This window comes from Podarcis liolepis (genome assembly GCF_965112155.1).
Source record: "Podarcis liolepis genome assembly, chromosome: 2".
Lineage (NCBI taxonomy): Eukaryota > Metazoa > Chordata > Lepidosauria > Squamata > Lacertidae > Podarcis > Podarcis liolepis.
The window spans coordinates 81689612-81706123 of NC_139555.1; the positions used below are offsets into that span (position 1 = coordinate 81689612).

The 16512-nt window shown below is 40.8% G+C and overlaps 1 protein-coding gene across 4 annotated transcripts in view; it reads left to right on the forward strand.

The window, feature by feature from the left end:
* CACNA2D3 (calcium voltage-gated channel auxiliary subunit alpha2delta 3) overlaps positions 1-16512 on the forward strand; it is a 482706-nt gene that overhangs the window by 335216 nt on the left and 130978 nt on the right. For all 4 annotated transcript variants that reach the window (XR_014522462.1, XR_014522463.1, XR_014522464.1 and 1 more), the window contains 2 exons: positions 10428-10499; positions 11656-11736. Coding sequence is in view for 1 of the 4 variants with exons in the window: in XM_083489214.1 (XP_083345340.1) it covers positions 10428-10499; positions 11656-11736 (153 nt within the window). In the remaining 3 variants the exon portion in view is untranslated. The remainder of the gene's footprint in view (positions 1-10427; positions 10500-11655; positions 11737-16512) is intronic.

Below are 16512 nucleotides of genomic sequence, written 5' to 3' on the forward strand. Positions count from 1 at the left end.
TTTGGTTTCTAGTTTCCAGAGCAAGCAAAATCATTATGAAGATGCTTGCAGCTGCAATTCTAAATGCTCATACGAGAGAACAAGAACTAATGAACACAGTGGGACTTACTTCTGCCTCAGCTTTGTAGGATTGTGCTGACCATAATCTTTTTAAACTCCTGAAACCCATTTGTAAAGGTTAATAGCCTTTTTAGACTTAGCAAAAATGTGGCTTCATTATCCTTCTACATTATTTAGTAAATACAATTTTTGGTTAAACTCTTCTACCGAAATGCTCGAGCCCCTTTTTTAGTTGTTCATTCAGTTCAGAATAACCATCCACAGGGGGGGGGGGGGAGAGAGAGAGAATACTTGAATTGGAACATCTGTACGGCTTTTGAGGGGGCGGAGCCTGTCACTTTGGTGTGCTTATTCAGTATGGAATGAACAGATGAAAGGGGCTTTTGTGTACAGTGTCAGTGATTTGTTAGGACTATTACTAGAGTTAAGGGGAAGGCAACCAAGGTAGAAGCACTATGTCAGTTATGGGCATATGATTACCAGTTTAAACTAGCGGCGGATATGATTCCTATTAAGGGTATGCCAATATCATGCCACCAGTTCCCAGCTCTGGAATATATGCTGTTGTTCATTGTTAGAGATCTACAAGACTTCCATATATTCTCAAGCACAGAGTCACTAACTCTAGGTTCTAAAGGCAGAATTGTTGCTTTCTTAGCATCTCAAACGCCAAGGAATAAAATCATTTCCTTTAGGTATCACTGTTGTTCATTCTTTGAACCGCGTTTTAATGCCAGGAACAGCCCTGTTAAGTATGAACTCATCGTTAAGCATATGCACAGTCCCATTTCCAAAACATTCGGTAACCACAATCCGCTCCCCCAGACGTTGTTAGGAAAATGACCTGCAAGTCACTAGGTGCAATTTCCAGGCAGCCTTGGGCCCTGTGCTGGGAAATAAACAGGGAAATGAAAGAGGGATATAAAAAGTGAAAAGTATGAAACTATAATAGGTGTTGGAGATATCTTGCTGCAATTTATCCGTGTTTCTCTATAGTTGACTTGGAACAGCCTTCAGAAGCCAGTCTCCCTTGTGATATTACAAAACTGTTAAGGGATTCCATATTGTAATAGTTATTCTTTTCTCATCAGTCAAGTTTATTGTCTCAGTTCTACTTCATTCTCTTGAATAGCATCATAATTGTCTTTCAGTTATTGTTGCAAATCTCATAGTTAGCTTTCATCCCACAGGTTTGGTTTAAAATGTAATATCGCTGCTGCTTATTCCTAGGCTTAGCTCCAGCCTCTTCTATGGTTAGCAGATGTTGGATGCAGTCATGGTATTTTTAGCACTCCCACCTTAATTTGCATACGTTTTTTCAAGGCACTAGTAGCATCTACCTTCACTCATTAGTAGAAATCCCTTTTTGTTCAATAAAAGAGGTTGCTTGCATATGCAGTAGCCTCATTCCTTAAGGGCAGCTTGTCTGTAAGTGGTCATTGGTGATATATAAGCAGTTGCAATGCTAAGGACATGCAGGGTAAATTGGATGCACAGTGTATGTGTGCCTATCTAATGGCTTATTTGGCTCATGAAGTCAAACAGAAATATTTACAGAGCTACATCATCTTCTTCAGATCTGTATCAAGCAACAGGGAGTTGTTTGATAGCTAACATGAACTTGGTATGAAATTCTGAGTGGAAATGGAGTTTTGTTGAGTGTACTAATTAGTTCCCCCCCATTCTGAAAAACACGGAGATGTTTAACATTGAGACTTTCCCCCCAACTAACTGAAGCATGATGAGAAGTTTTCAAATCCATTTGGCATTTGTTTGTTTGAGGAAGACCAGTGCAGGACTGATGCTTGTCTTTGTGAATGACTTGAATCAATGATAGTGTACGCTTTGCCATATGGTGTCTGAACTTGTACTGTGTTTTTGTTGGAATCTGTGTATCATCTACAAATGTTTTCTGTATAAACATTTTAAATGGTCATGTCTCTATAAACATGCTCACTTTAATCTTCAGATGATTCTAGAATAATAATGTTGCCATCCAACTTTACTTTTTAAAATTTCTATGTGCCTGAAATCTCATATCAACTTTTAGGGCTTGTGTGTGGTTATTCTTTGTGGATATAAACAACCATTTTGGCGACAAGTGGCAGATTCTCTCTTATGCTACTATTAACTGTAGACTTTGAAGTATTTATTGCAATAATAATAATAATACTGAAAATGGTTTTAAGTAAGCTAACTGCTATAAATTCCTACTAGATACGAAGCAATGTGCATGTTATTTATGGACATTGGTAGAAATTCAGGACAAATTGACATTTACCAGTATACGTTTTTAGGCTGCCAGCAAGGATTGTAAGAAAATTAACAATGTTGCATTCAGTGTTAGTGCTGCTAAGAGTAAACTCAATGAAATTAATGAACATAAGTAACTAATGCCCATTAATTTCAGTGAGTCTTCTGTGAATAGAACATTGGATGCAACTCAAAAGTTCCTTCAGTAACAATGTCATCTTATACAGGAATGCTCAGAAGTAAGCCCCATTGAGTTAATGGGACTTTTAGGCAAATGTATATAAGGTTAAAACCTAAATGACCACATTTCATTCACATTTCTATAATTTATTGGTAAAGGGAACATTTGTCATGCCCCGGCGACTCAATTATTTCTGTCATTCAACAGAACATCTGAAGAATAACCAAGTGCCTTCAGTATAATCCATTTCCATGATTTATCAGTAATTGTCAACATTTATCAAACATATTTTCACTAGAACAACCTGTCTGTTGGTATTTGTTACCAAACTTTCTGTGGCATTTCTTATAGTAATGGCTGGAAGCATTCTAGAGTCATCTAAAGGTTAAAGAGAAAAACAGCAGAACTACAGCAACAGGTGGAAGTGTTACTTTTAAAAATTATGACTACCATAAAAAGAGAAGAGATGTAGCTAGGACAGACAGCAACTTGCTCACAAATTTTACACAGGCTTAACAGTATGGGGCAATCTTTCAACTTGTAACCATCTGTTATATTGTGAAGTTCTGTGTGATGTTTTGGTCAGGCTATATAAACAGTTAACATTTGGTACAGCGCAAGATGCAAGACAGACCTCATATCTACAAATGCATATGATTAACTGTACTACTTGAAATGAACACAAGGACATAAGAGTTAAATATTGCATGGGGAGTTTGTAAACAGAGCGAATGTCCGGTGTGCTGTTTCACACAGCTTTCTATGTGGAATGGCACTGATCCTTTGAAGGGGTTACTGTGGCACTTCTGAAACATAAGAATTGAATATGGGTTTTAGATCACTATGTAAGAAGAGACATGCTGTAATAAGATCTGGACTTGTCCGAATAAATTTGGTTTTTGGATGAGCCTTCCAGGCTTATGATGCCATCAATAAAACCCCAAATAATTAATTCAGAGAAGCAATTAGTTTACTCTGGGCTTTGAATCTGTGTATTTAGCCCTCCTGATTCCTAACCTATTCTGTTCCTCAGGCATAAGCTACTCCTATGTAATAGCCCACTGGGGCATTGTTTTACTTGCTTTGTTGAAACAGCAGGCTTCAAGCTGTGTTATCTTATTCCTGTTGCGAGGTATTTAGTACTGAGCCTGTATGAAACAGGAGGGACTATATATTAGCCATAGTAGTGAAAGAGAGTCAGCCTTGAAAAAATAATTCTGCTAAATTGAAAACATTGTTCCCCCCTGCCCAAAATGTTTTTAGAATATGCCTCTGGCATATAATCTTGCTCCCTCTAAGTTTCCAGCAGCTTCTTTTCTCTTTGAGTCTTAACTTATTTGGGCAAGGCTTTCTGTCCTTTTATCTTGACACTATTCTGTTTCCAAAAAGCTAGACACATCATTTATCATTCGCTGCTTCATTTACTTTTTCCTACTTCAAGGTGCTGAATTACAAGGAAAAAATGGAAAATTTGCAACCCTGATATTGCCATGGAAATGCATCAGCAATTTTCTTTTAGCATTTTTATTAAAGTTATCTAAAAAGTTAAATTGAACCAAATGAAGTACAAAAGAACAATATAATGGTACAGTAGCCATTTATGGGTTGTTTGTTTTTCTGGAGTGCTGCTTATTTTCTTTGCAGTGCATTTAAACTCTTTTTAAAGCTAATGCCTGTGTGCCTGGAGGAGCATCCTGATCACACATGACCCACGCCTAATTTCCAGATGTTGAGAATAACATCAGCATAGGTAGATCCCAACACATATAGACTCTAATCACTGATCTGTATATCACAAAATTGAATCATACTGGATGACATTATTCATGCCTATGAAGATTGGGTTCTACACATGTAGGCCCCTATGAAGAAGTTGTATGATCACCACAGGATCAGGCTCTAACTAAAAGTAAATATGATTTATTTATTTTCATGGGGGGGGAAGCAGCTTTTTATTTTTCAGTTCTTATTATATTACATGCACAGCATCCTGAAGCCCCCCATGCTGGAGTCCCTGGTATCTTGTGAGCCTGTAGAATTTGACTATTCTACTATGTTAAATGCTGAACTGGTCCTTTGAATAGTTTTTTTTTAAAATAAAATAAAATCTGGTGTTATAAGAACCTCAAAAGGAGAGTCAGAATATAAAACCCAAAGTTCTATTTCTCAACAAAAAACCCACACTTCCTTCCCCCTCCCTCCCAAAATCATTATCTCTTAAGAGGTTTCCTTCCATTTAAATTTTGTGCATATCATTTACAATTAGGAAATGTAGATGTATCATGAAATGTAAAAATACCCCTTTGCAATAGCACTTAAAAAGAAATGGCAATGTGTTTACCTTTAAAAATCAAAGCAAATGGGAGTGGGAGAATCTGGACTTCGTTACTGGGTTTAATCTAATTATTCTTGCATTTCAAAGGACAAACACACACCCTTCTATTTGGAGTAGGAATTCTGAAGATCTTAAAAATAAATTCTATTACACACACACACACACACACACACACACACACACACACAGGAGGAGTTGGTATTAACATTGACAGAAACAAACGGTGGATTGGGGTTTTTTCGTATTAGAATTTCAGGCAAGACAACGTGCACTAACCTAGTGAAATACACTTGTTGTAAAAGGTCGAACTTTTGGGCCAGTTCACACGACATGATTTGCAGGCACAAATCTTGTAAATGATCTCTGGCCTCGGGAATCTTGACGTCTCCACCAAAATGCCTCATACGGTGGCCATATCCCTGAGAGCTGCACCGACATGTTGGCCAGGGGGTGGGGAGTTCCCTTCCCACACAATACATCACATACTGCCTGAGCACAGTGCTTGGAAGTCTTTGGGCCAGCCAAAGCAGGAGGCTGTTAGCCTACGTGGAGAGCATGTCTTCCAAGCATAGTGTGAAATGTTGTGTTAGAGTTGGTTGTGTTAGAAGGGGAGCATTTGAAACCATTCTTTACAAATAAAACCAAGAACACAATCCTTTCCTAATGAGGTTGGAGGATTGTCGCTCCACCTGCCTTTCATCAATCCCTGCTTCTACTGTGAACTGTGCCCTCTGTCCGAGAAATAGAAACTAATAATAATAATAATTAATTCTACCTTGTGTGGAATTTGTAATATCCAGGCAGAAGGTATTCAGATTTCCCTTGCATTGGTGTTTCTTCTTCCCTCTCTCTCCCCCCCCCCCCTTCTCTTTTTCTGCCTGCTTGCTTCAAATCACTTATCTGGGGGAACTGCTTGCTTTCTCAATCCATCCAGGAAAAGGGTTTCCCCAGAAACTGCACTCCCATTTTTTGGAGTTTTGAGCACTGGTGCCTGCTTACTGTTGGGTGGGTGATGAAGACCAAACTAGAATTAGCTGATTCCACCTGACACTGGTTCTCACTCTTCCTACTGTTGGGCTTCTTGCTTTTCACCTCACCAGCTACCACTTCTCTCAGCTGGGGGGAAACAGTCCTTCCTTCGGTGGTAAATGGAAGGGTAAGAGACATCCATGGAACAAAGGGAGATTTTTTTGATGGATTAGTTTGCACTCTCCACTAGCCTCCTGTCTCACCTCTGCCTTCCTTTTCTGTGTTGCCATACATATCCATCTATGTACCAGTTGTGAGGCTCAGGAAGAAGACTTGATCCCACCTTCCCACAGTTCTCTTATGCATGCCTAGACCTTTACTCTGGACGCTTACTTTATAAAACTTTGCACTTGGTTTGCTCTTCTACTTTATTAAAATCCTGTCTAGAACTAGCTTATTAAACACCTTCAGCTATATAGTACAATAACTTCTAGGAAGAATAGAATTAATAGGCCAGGAATATATAGCAATGTCAAGGATGGCTAAATTTTATATTACATTAATCTTTGGGAGGAAATTCTCTGATTTGGTCACCAACTCATAGTTAACAATTTCCATTAGGAAATGTGACTCAGCTCTGCTCACCCATTTATGTAAAGAGAAACATTCAGAAAACTTGATGCAATGTCTGGAAGACTTGCTCTGTTTTTTTAAATTTCAATTGCTTCTGCTTTGTGGCTTCCCACTTCTTACATAATATGTTAATGTTTTCCCTATCATAACAATCAGAGTTAAGCTGGAACGTTTCAGGAAGGCAACCACGTTAACCTTATGGTATCTTAAAGACTAACAGATTTATGGTGCAATATATAACTTACTGTGGACTAGAGAACACTTTTTTTCAGATGCTTGAAGCATCTTCTGTTGACCAGGTATAAAGGTTAGGAATGGAATGCCCCTTGAAATCAGTAGCAAAGTGTTGTGGAAGATGGACATATTACCTCAACTCAATTTCTGAAAGTTTTTCTGCTTCCCTGGAAGCCATCGTATTCATAGTTGACATGGAGAAGCACGTCTCAGTTCCTGTCCTTAAAGGCCTAAGTTATCTTTGCCTGAGATAACTCAAGGGCATCTAAGGCTGCAGCCAACCTCTGGGGCTGGAGAACAGTGTGTCTTAATGGAGCGGCAGTCCTTCAGCTCATGCTGGCTGAGGTGGAAGACTGGAAGGAGGCAGGTATATCACTTCGCTAGCCTGAATACTGCCAGTAACACTTCTGCCCACTTACACATTGGGCTGGTGGAATGGAGAATTCTGTATAGGCAGCACTCTCCAAACAGAGGCTGGCACAACTAGGTGGAGGGACACCCTGTCTGATGCAAGGGGGATTCTGTTTGCAACATAATCTACACCAGCCAGTGCTGGATTTATGTATAAGCTAAACAAGGTATAGCTTAGGGCCCCACTCTCTTGGGGGGTGGAGTTAAAAGTATTTAACTATTAATATACCTCTTATTGTATTTCAGTTCAACAATTACTTTGATGAAATACATATTTTGTTAGGTGCAAATGGCTTTAGATACCTATTAGGTACATAAATTACCATATAGCATATATTTAACACAAAAAACAGTGACAATTTGTTGTTGACAAAGGACAGCTGGACATATAAAGGGCCCGATTCCCTTCAGTAGCTTAGGGCCTCATCAAATTTAAATCCGGCCCTGACACCAGCCTCCGCCAATCTGGTGCCCTCCAGATATTGCTGGATTACAGTTCCCATAACCTTCTCTTGAGTATTATCTGTCCTGACTGCTACTTCTGATTTCTTGCTCTTCTTCACTCTTTTTGTATGCTGCCATCTTCATTTCTATACACTAATCTCAATCTACCTTCCAATGCTATAAGCCAGCCGAAAAGGCAATATAATTCACTACATTTCTGTTTCCTATATTAGCTAGGTTTCTTCTTCCTTCCCACTCTTAAGTTTCAGTTTCTTGAGTTTGTATTTTCCATGATATTTTGCATCCCTGGCAAGAACAACCTTTAAACAGAAAGTAGCCATTTTATAACTTAAAAAGCAAATGCATAATGTCGGAACAGTTTCGTTCATGTTGGGCATTCCTTTCACAATGTGCTTTCCAGTTCAGAAAATAGTGATATTTGGCAGCTGTAAAAACATTCAGTCTGATGCATTAACCATTTAACATTTTGTCCTACCTCTCTGTTTATACAAATTATTAATAAATATGTTGTTTGAACCCATGGGACTCCTTTACTAACTACGTTAAGACTCCTGTCTTCAGAAGCTAGCTAATTTCCACTTGGTTTATTACCTTTTAAAAGTATTTTATTTTAGATTTAAACTTACACGTGCATATGATTACATTATTTCACGATAAGAGAATTCCTATGGATTCCAGTGGAACATACCAATTAAAGCATTTGTTTGTTTAGGCATTTGTTGACTGTCCAGGAACAACATTTCTTGGGTGGTTCACCACCTTCAAAGAGAAAACAACACCCTCCAGCTTCCATCATGTCTTGGCCTTGTTTTTTGCCTAATTATATCAAAGAGCCATTTAATAAAATGGCTATGAAAGAATTTCAAAAACGAATAGTTGGATTCAGAATCAAGCGTACATAACAATGCTGGCAGCAGCGGATGTGCCTGCTTTCTCCTCTGCATTGCAGCTTCCTCAAAAATGGTCCATCAAGGTTTGGGGGACCCTACTGAATGGGTAGGCTGCAGCATGGGCAGATGGGTGATCCCTCCCCCCCCCCATCAGGCAAAGGCAACCCCAGAGAGTGGGAGCTCTGCTTGTGAAATACACTTTTGCCGAGTTTTTCTGGACCCTTCCTTCCCCCTCAGCCCTCCCCATGCCACAGTGCACCCTATTTCACAGGGAGGAGGAGTGGAGAAATCGGTTCCACCAGCCCCATTATAGATGCTTAATTCTGGAGTCAGCCCATAACTTCTATTCAATCCCTACCTCTCAATCAGGTGTTTTAGCTAAATATACATTCTGCTAAATGTTTGGTGTTTTGCTCTTGACTTTCTAAAATACTTTGAGGTGTGGCGTTCTCTCAGTGGCAGTGGACTGCTTGAACAATTGTTTCTCCCTGGGGAAATGGCAGCGTGTTTTGATAGCTCTTTGTATCTGTAAACTATCCATGCCAATATACATTTGTAAGACGGCGAAACTCTGCATCCACCAAAAGTGCTGTGCTCCAGGACACTGTGGGCACGCACCTGAGTGCATAACCCACATGCTTCCTGGCATTACACCTTGGAAACCTCAGCCATACTGTCTGGACCCACTGTTGTGCTCCTACAAGTGATGTCACTGTGGCTGGGAGGGAACGCTTCAACAACCCCTGGCTACAGGGGATTGAGGGGTGTGTGGGAATTGTGTGGGAGGGGAGATCCAGAGAGATTTTTTTTTTTTAAATTCCAAACATATCTTGCCCCCGATTACAGTTTAGTGCATGTGTGTGTGTGTGTGACTTAAGTCTGTATATCCTGTCACCGTGTTAATCTGCCACTTAATGTGCTTTGTAAATAAACAGTATATCGAGTAGTAATCCATATAAAGCAATTCTTTATATGTGTACTTTGTTCATAAGAATACATGAAAGGCTATCGTATATTAACTATTAATGCCTCAACTCCCACTGACTGGCAAAACCACATTATACCAGCTTTACAGGTAAAAAAACTTGGAGATATGAACTTTGAGATATGAGGAATCATATAAAGACTTAGTTTTGTATTCTTCCAGGAACAGTTTCGCAAACAGTCAAAATTGTCCATCACAAATCTACCGGGGGTGGGAAAAAATATGTCCCCGTTTTCCTTGTCACAATCTTAATATGTGGTTGCCATATGTTTGGTGACAACATAGAATTTGATTGTTTCCCAATGCTGGGGCTGAATTTGGCCACGGGAAAGCAGGAGGTAGAAGACTGGCTCAACCACCAAATAGCACTGTTTTTTCGCTAACAGGGAATTTGCCTGTCATCTGTGTTTGCATGAGCTATATGCAGTCTGTGAGCCAGGAGTTCACGGAGGTCAGCAGCATTGTCGTACATGATCTCTAACATAGCTGCAATGCATCGGAGATTGTGGAAATGACTATGGCTGAGAGCCATAAGCTCTCAACTCACTTCTTACCAAGCTGGCATGAAAGCCATGTAAGAAGCAGCCCAGTGGGGTGTAGGTATTAGCCCAAAGGCTACCGTCATCTACTACCATCAGAGTGTTCGTCCTGCAAAAAGTTGTAAATTGGATCCCACGAGAAGTGGAAATGTAAAGAAAATTAAGGGAGATTTGTCTGAATACAAAAATATTCAATACATATCCAACAGATGAGTAAAAGATTACAGTACTAGATTTCTCTTTCTTTAAATGAAAGATGATTTTAACAACACCTTCCTATAGGCACATGATTTGGACTGAGGCTCACTCAGATGCACTAAAAAGCAATGCAATGCAGGTTGCAATGGGCTCTTAAACATCATTTCCATTAATCAGAAGATAACTTCTTTGGATGCTTTCATAGCTATGATTTGATAATGGTCCCATCTCATATTGCTCTGTATTAATATCTCTTCTTATTTTTTAAATGTAGCTTGCAGACGATCAGGGATTGGTTTTGATGACCACTGTTGCCATGCCAGTATTTAGTAAGCAAAATGAGACTGTAAGTACTCACGCCATACACCAGCCATGTGCTACAAAATCAGCACAAATGTGAACGTCTTGATGAAGCTATGCATTTCTCGACTGTTGGTATCCTCTACCTTTTCCCCATAAATGTGTACTTGGTGTTAAAATAAATGCCATACAACATACTTAGCAGCAAAGAACTGAAAAGTAAACTTCCAGTGGTTCTTGAAATAAAACGCCTTGTCCCTTTTTAAGAAGAAGCACACATTAAAAATAGAAATATCAAGGTTTTAAATACTGTTTAGCATAGTTGGGGTTTTTTGGACATCAAATAGGATGCAATCCAGGTAAAGCTAAAAAATTTTTATTTATGCTTGGAAGCTATTGGTTTCAATAGGATCTAAGCACCCCAATCTTTCCCTGAATTGTTCAGATTTGCCACACTACTGTATTGGGTGCACAGCAGCCTGCTGTTCAAGGTGGAATAGATCACAGGTAGGAAGAAGGTAACACGTGTGCACCTGTAACCAATTTTACCATAGAAATTCCCTACAACAACATGTTCACATGTTTGTGCATAAGATACTGTACATCTGTGCACACAGACACAAATGTGTGTGCTTTTGCTGTCACTGTGGTTTTTTCTGATCAGAGCAAATGTCTGTAATTATTCTTTTCTTAGACTAGTGCTAGTGTATATATCCAGAAATATTTCTACTATATTTCTATAATAGGGATCTGGGTTTTTTAAAATCTTATTTCCATTTTATATTTGCATTTACCTTGCCCTTCACATTTCATTCTTGCCTCCTGGGCTTCACAAGCTATTTGAAACAGAAGATAAATTGCATTTTTCTATTTCATATTTTGTCTGGATGGGGCTTCCTGAGTCAGAGTGTTTAATTGAAAGCATCCTTATCAGCTGCAACTTCGCACACAACCTTTGATTTTATTTCTAGGGTAGGGGGAAAAAGACATCTATTGATTTTGTTTGCGTGCGTATTCAGCCAGATTAGCTGCAGCCACCCATAATACCTTGTCAAATAGTTGGAAGAATTAGCTAGTTATCGGCAGTGCTCAGTGCAGTTTTAATCCATATGGGAAATACTTATTGACTGAATTACTGTGCTCTAACTGTAATTGTTTGTTCCAACTAATCTGCATTTTTCCCAAACAATCTTTTAAAATAGAGATCGAAAGGCATTCTTTTGGGAGTTGTGGGCACAGATGTTCCAGTGAAAGAACTTCTAAAGACTATTCCAAAATACAAGGTAAATAACATTTTGATTACCAGTTCATTGTATTGAATTAGAAGTACGTAAATTACATTTATATGCTGCAAAATATCTATTGAATCCGGATATGCTTTTCTGCAAATGAGCAGCGTCTTCTGCAAGGGAAGGGGCTTTTCTTAATGTAACACACAACCATTGTGGAAGCAAAGAGAAGTGAATTCCAACTGTGTGGTTCTGTAGCGCAAGTTCTTGTGCAATCTCTTTCACAAGGCCTTGTACAACATTTGCCAGGCATTGCTCCAAGTGTTGCACACCATTCCAAGATGTGTTCATGCTATAAATCATGTTCTGAGCCTTCTGTTATTTGCAGAATATTGTCAGTGCTATCATTTCTTCAACGGGTGTAGCTCTAGAGGGACATCTAACCCATATTATTCAAACAAATTATTTATTGGGTGTGCTTCTTGTGTATAATAAAGCCAGTCTAGGTAAGATTTCTTCACAGATCATTCCCCCCAAAATGGAATTCCAGATCTCTTAATACCTTAGATATTACTCAGTAATGTACTATCCCTTTTTCGGAAATGGCTACATTTCCCAAATCCTTTAAAAAGACGTTTGTTGTTGTTTTTAAGAAACCCTTCAAAACTTTGCTACAAGCCCCAGACCTCGCTTTCTGGAAACATCAATTTGCTGCACCACGTGGGATGTGAGAGCGAAGCAGAACCAAATCCTTTTAGTGCTGCTTCCGCTGTAGGGCACTGCCCAGTTGTGTGGCTACCACTGCTCAGGAACAACCAGTGCTGCCAGTGGAGCTTAGGAAGCAAAACCAGGGAGCAGACTGTAGCGAAAACTCTTAGGAAAGATACTTAAGTTTGCTATGAAGGAAGGTTAGCTACTGGTTGACAGGGCTGGGAAGGAATTTCACACACATTCACAACTGGTGTGGGTCTTTGACCTTCCTCGTAGCAACATTTGTGTTCTGATGGTTGTTGTTCATTATTTTATATTTCACCACAACTCATTATTGCAGGTGGAGAGGCATTGGGTTGAATCCAGAGCAGGGATGATCACCTCTCTTCCCTCTGGGAGATCCCCTTAAGGGATCCTGGGTGGTGCTTCAAGGCCTCAGGGAGGTAGCGCACATACTGCATTCCAGGCTGTATGATAGGATCATGGTATCAGTGCACACAGTGGTTGGCCTGCAAGTCATGCAACTTCCACCAACAGCTGCCTGATAACTAGATCCCATCCTATGCCATGCCAAAACTCAGTGAGCTGTAACCAATAAAGTTGTGGCCTATTATAACCCACACAAGCCTATGTGTGGCTTTTCCTCTCCCACATTCCACACTGCAGGCTGAACAATATATCACTGATTTCCTCTTCCTTAGCCAAGCTGCAAGAATGACATAAGATATTGGGCAAATGAGAATTTTAGATTCAAGTCGTTGCTATGCAACTAATGCACTCCTTTGCTTGTCAAACTATAAGCAAATATACAAGAGGACAATACAGCAATACCCACATGTGCGCATGCGCGCGCGCACACACACACACACACACACACACACACACATACACACACACACACACACACAGATTAATTGTTCACTTAAGCAGTTCTTCATAGATTCCCAAAAAAGCTTGAGTTTCTCAAACACATTTTTTCTCTTTTGTAAGATTTGTGGCTATCTATCTCACTGGAGTTTGAATTTGGGTATCCAATTACAATTATTGCCCAAGGTTCTGAATTAGCTACAAAGCGGTCTTGAGGAGAAATTCTCAAATGTGATTTGGTATCTTCAAGGTTTGCTGAGGTGAATAGTAAGATCTAAGGCAGCACATTACTAGTTTGGGTTCAAACTGTAGCTAAACTGTAGCTACAGGGCTTTTGCAGTAATAGTAAATTCTTGCATCACAATTTTAAGTCTGCCAATGTACCTTGTTCAATATAGTTGATAATATATGTGCCAAAAAAGTACAGTACCAGTTTCAAGTGCACTGGACTCAAGTCCCTTTTCATTGTCCTTAGCCATTTCCTTCAAAGTAATCTGTACCTGATTATGCACCACACTGTATTAGAAATGACCTCAGTTGATAATTTTCTCTCTGTGTGTGTGTGTGTGCATGTGTGCATGCGTGCGCAAGTACAAGTGCACACACGCGATGAGGGCTGTTCAAGGGCAGGTCAGCCGTCAACCTCTTTGTACCATCAAAGCTGTGGCTCTTGAATTATGCTGATTCCCTCTTCAACTATAGTCCCTCATGCCCCATAGCACACCATTTCCCTGACCTTCAAGAGCAGCTTTTCAGGGCCATGGGAGAAATGGGAAAGCGATGGGATGGAGAGGAGAGAAAAGCCCTATTTCGGAAGCAGAAACCTGTTTATGCTTCGCTGGATCCATCCCACCATTTCCCTGGTGGTATATAAGATTGATCCTTACTTTAGAATGAACCTTATCTGAAGACAGTGGCCTTTCATATAAAGTAATGTGACCTTTAAGCTAGAGAATGTCTTGAGAACAGTCACAATTGATTAAGAGATGATTTGGGCAATTTTAGAAATAAGTTGTATTATGCACTGCAAAACACACACACCCAACCCGGCAGGTTTAAAACTATTTCTGTATTTGATCTGCCTTCCCAGCGGTAAAGCTGTGTTGTACAGAACATCTGCCAAAGCTATCAGCAGCGGGGGTTTTTCACTAGGGGACATTTTAATGACTAGACATCAGTGATTTGAAGATACATTTATTGCAATCAATGAGGGCAGTCAGCTGTGTAACAGAAGCATTGTCAAAAGGGGTAGGATTGCTATTGAAATAAGTGCAGTGCTAAATTTGATTATGCATGTACTTTCAGGCCTAATACAACACTACATTGCTCTCAGATTACTTCCAATATATCTCTGAGGTTTGAAAGTGGAAATTGTATGAGTCTCTGAATTAGAAATAGTCCCTTTTTATGCATATAGTATTATGTCCATCTACTATTTTTTTACTCTCTTGATCACAGACAGTAAGGTGCCTAGGTCCAATTACCAGTCTCCTGTTGTCTTTCAGTACTGAAGTGGTTTAAACCAAATCAAGGTTTTTCCTTCTCTCCAATAAGTTTAAAACAACAACTTCCATTTTCCGTGGAAAATAAAGAGCAGCACATCTTCTGCACTTGCTAATTATGTTTTAGGTTCCTCCTTTCTGATAAATCATATTGCTCAGTTAACTTTGAGCAAAGGAAGCAGAGATGCTTCATTTTTCTCTTCCTTTCTGTAAAGCCAAAGTTCTGCTGCCAGTAGAACTGGACAAGTTTGCCCTGCCAAAACCCTGGGGTGCAAATGGTAAGCATCATAGCCCAATCCAGGATATTTTAATTTAAAAATCTGAGGAGCCCTGAGCAGGCATATTTGAAACTCCTTCCCTCATTTTAATTTAGTAAGACAGCTGGATTTCTCGCAAAGCACAACAATTGAGATTTCACATTGAGCTCAGTCATAAGCTCTGTCAGTGACAGCTGTGCCGGTTTCTGGGAAGACTGTATTTGGGGGCCTTTCTCGTCCAAAGGAACCACAGAAACTAAAATAAACAAGACTTGCTTCCATATATTCTAAGGATGGTCATGGAGATTGAAGGGGCAAGTAGAGCCTTCTGAAGCATCTTCTTGCACTTTTTTCCTGGCATGGGATTCTATAAGTGATAGGTGTCTACTTGTGACAGAGAAATCCATCATATTTTACTTTTACCTTTTACCTATTCCATCCTATGTGTCTATTCAGAAGTAAGCCCCAATGAGTTCAGTAGGACTTACTCCTACTGTCTAGAGTAGTGGATTAGATGAAGTCCAAGTTATACTGCTGGCTCAATAAATAAATAAAAAGGCAACATTTGACAATAGTGGGTTGCCATACTGATCAATATGTGTTTTAGTTTAAAGGGATGGGGCCAAGAGAGAGAGAGAGGTGTGGCTAGAGGAGGAAAAGAAGGGGCCAAGAGCCCCACTGTGCCCAAGGACCCCTGGAAGCCATCCCACAGCCACTACTGGCAGCACTAAATGTGTTAGATCAGTGTTTCCCAAACGTTTTTGGGCAACGGCACACCTGTTTACTGAAAAAAAATCTCGCGGCACACCACCATTAAAGCCCCGCCCCGTGACGTCAGCGCGCAGCGTCACGCCGGGAGGGATGCACAAAAGTGAAAGTTTTTTCCCTCCCCCTTGCTGGGGAACCTCCAAGCTTTGGGGGTGGGAGGAGGCAGCAGAGCGAGGGACTGAGGGACGGCGGCAACTGAGGCGGCGGCGGCTGAGGCAGAGCTGGGAAGGGGGTTTCCAGGGGACACGGCAGCTCCTCGAAAGGCTTCTCTCAGCTGCGCTCAATCCGCCTCGGAGAGGATTTCCCCTCCGGTCCCATGCGTTCGTTTGGGGCATCGCTCCGGCTGCTCCCTCTCCCGCCGCGCAGGAGCGATGCCTCTCTCTGGCTCTCCCTCCGCGCAGGCTGAGGGAGGGAGGGAGGGGCGCGTGTGACCCGTCTCTGCTGGGAGACCAAACCCAGCGAGGCAGAGTTGCGCGGAGGCGCCCAGGCAGCGCTGCCGGCTGCGAGGAGGAGCGCCAGGCAGCAGCAGGAGGCGCGGCCTCTCCTCGCCGCCGCCGCCCCGCCTCTCGCCACCCGACTCGCCCGCCTCCCTCCAGGCATCTCGCGGCACACGAGGCAACGTCTCACGGCACACTCGTGTGCCGCGGAACACCGGTTGGGAAACACTGTGTTAGATTGATGTGTATATATCTGTTTATTTCCCCTAAAATACATAAGAGAGTGAG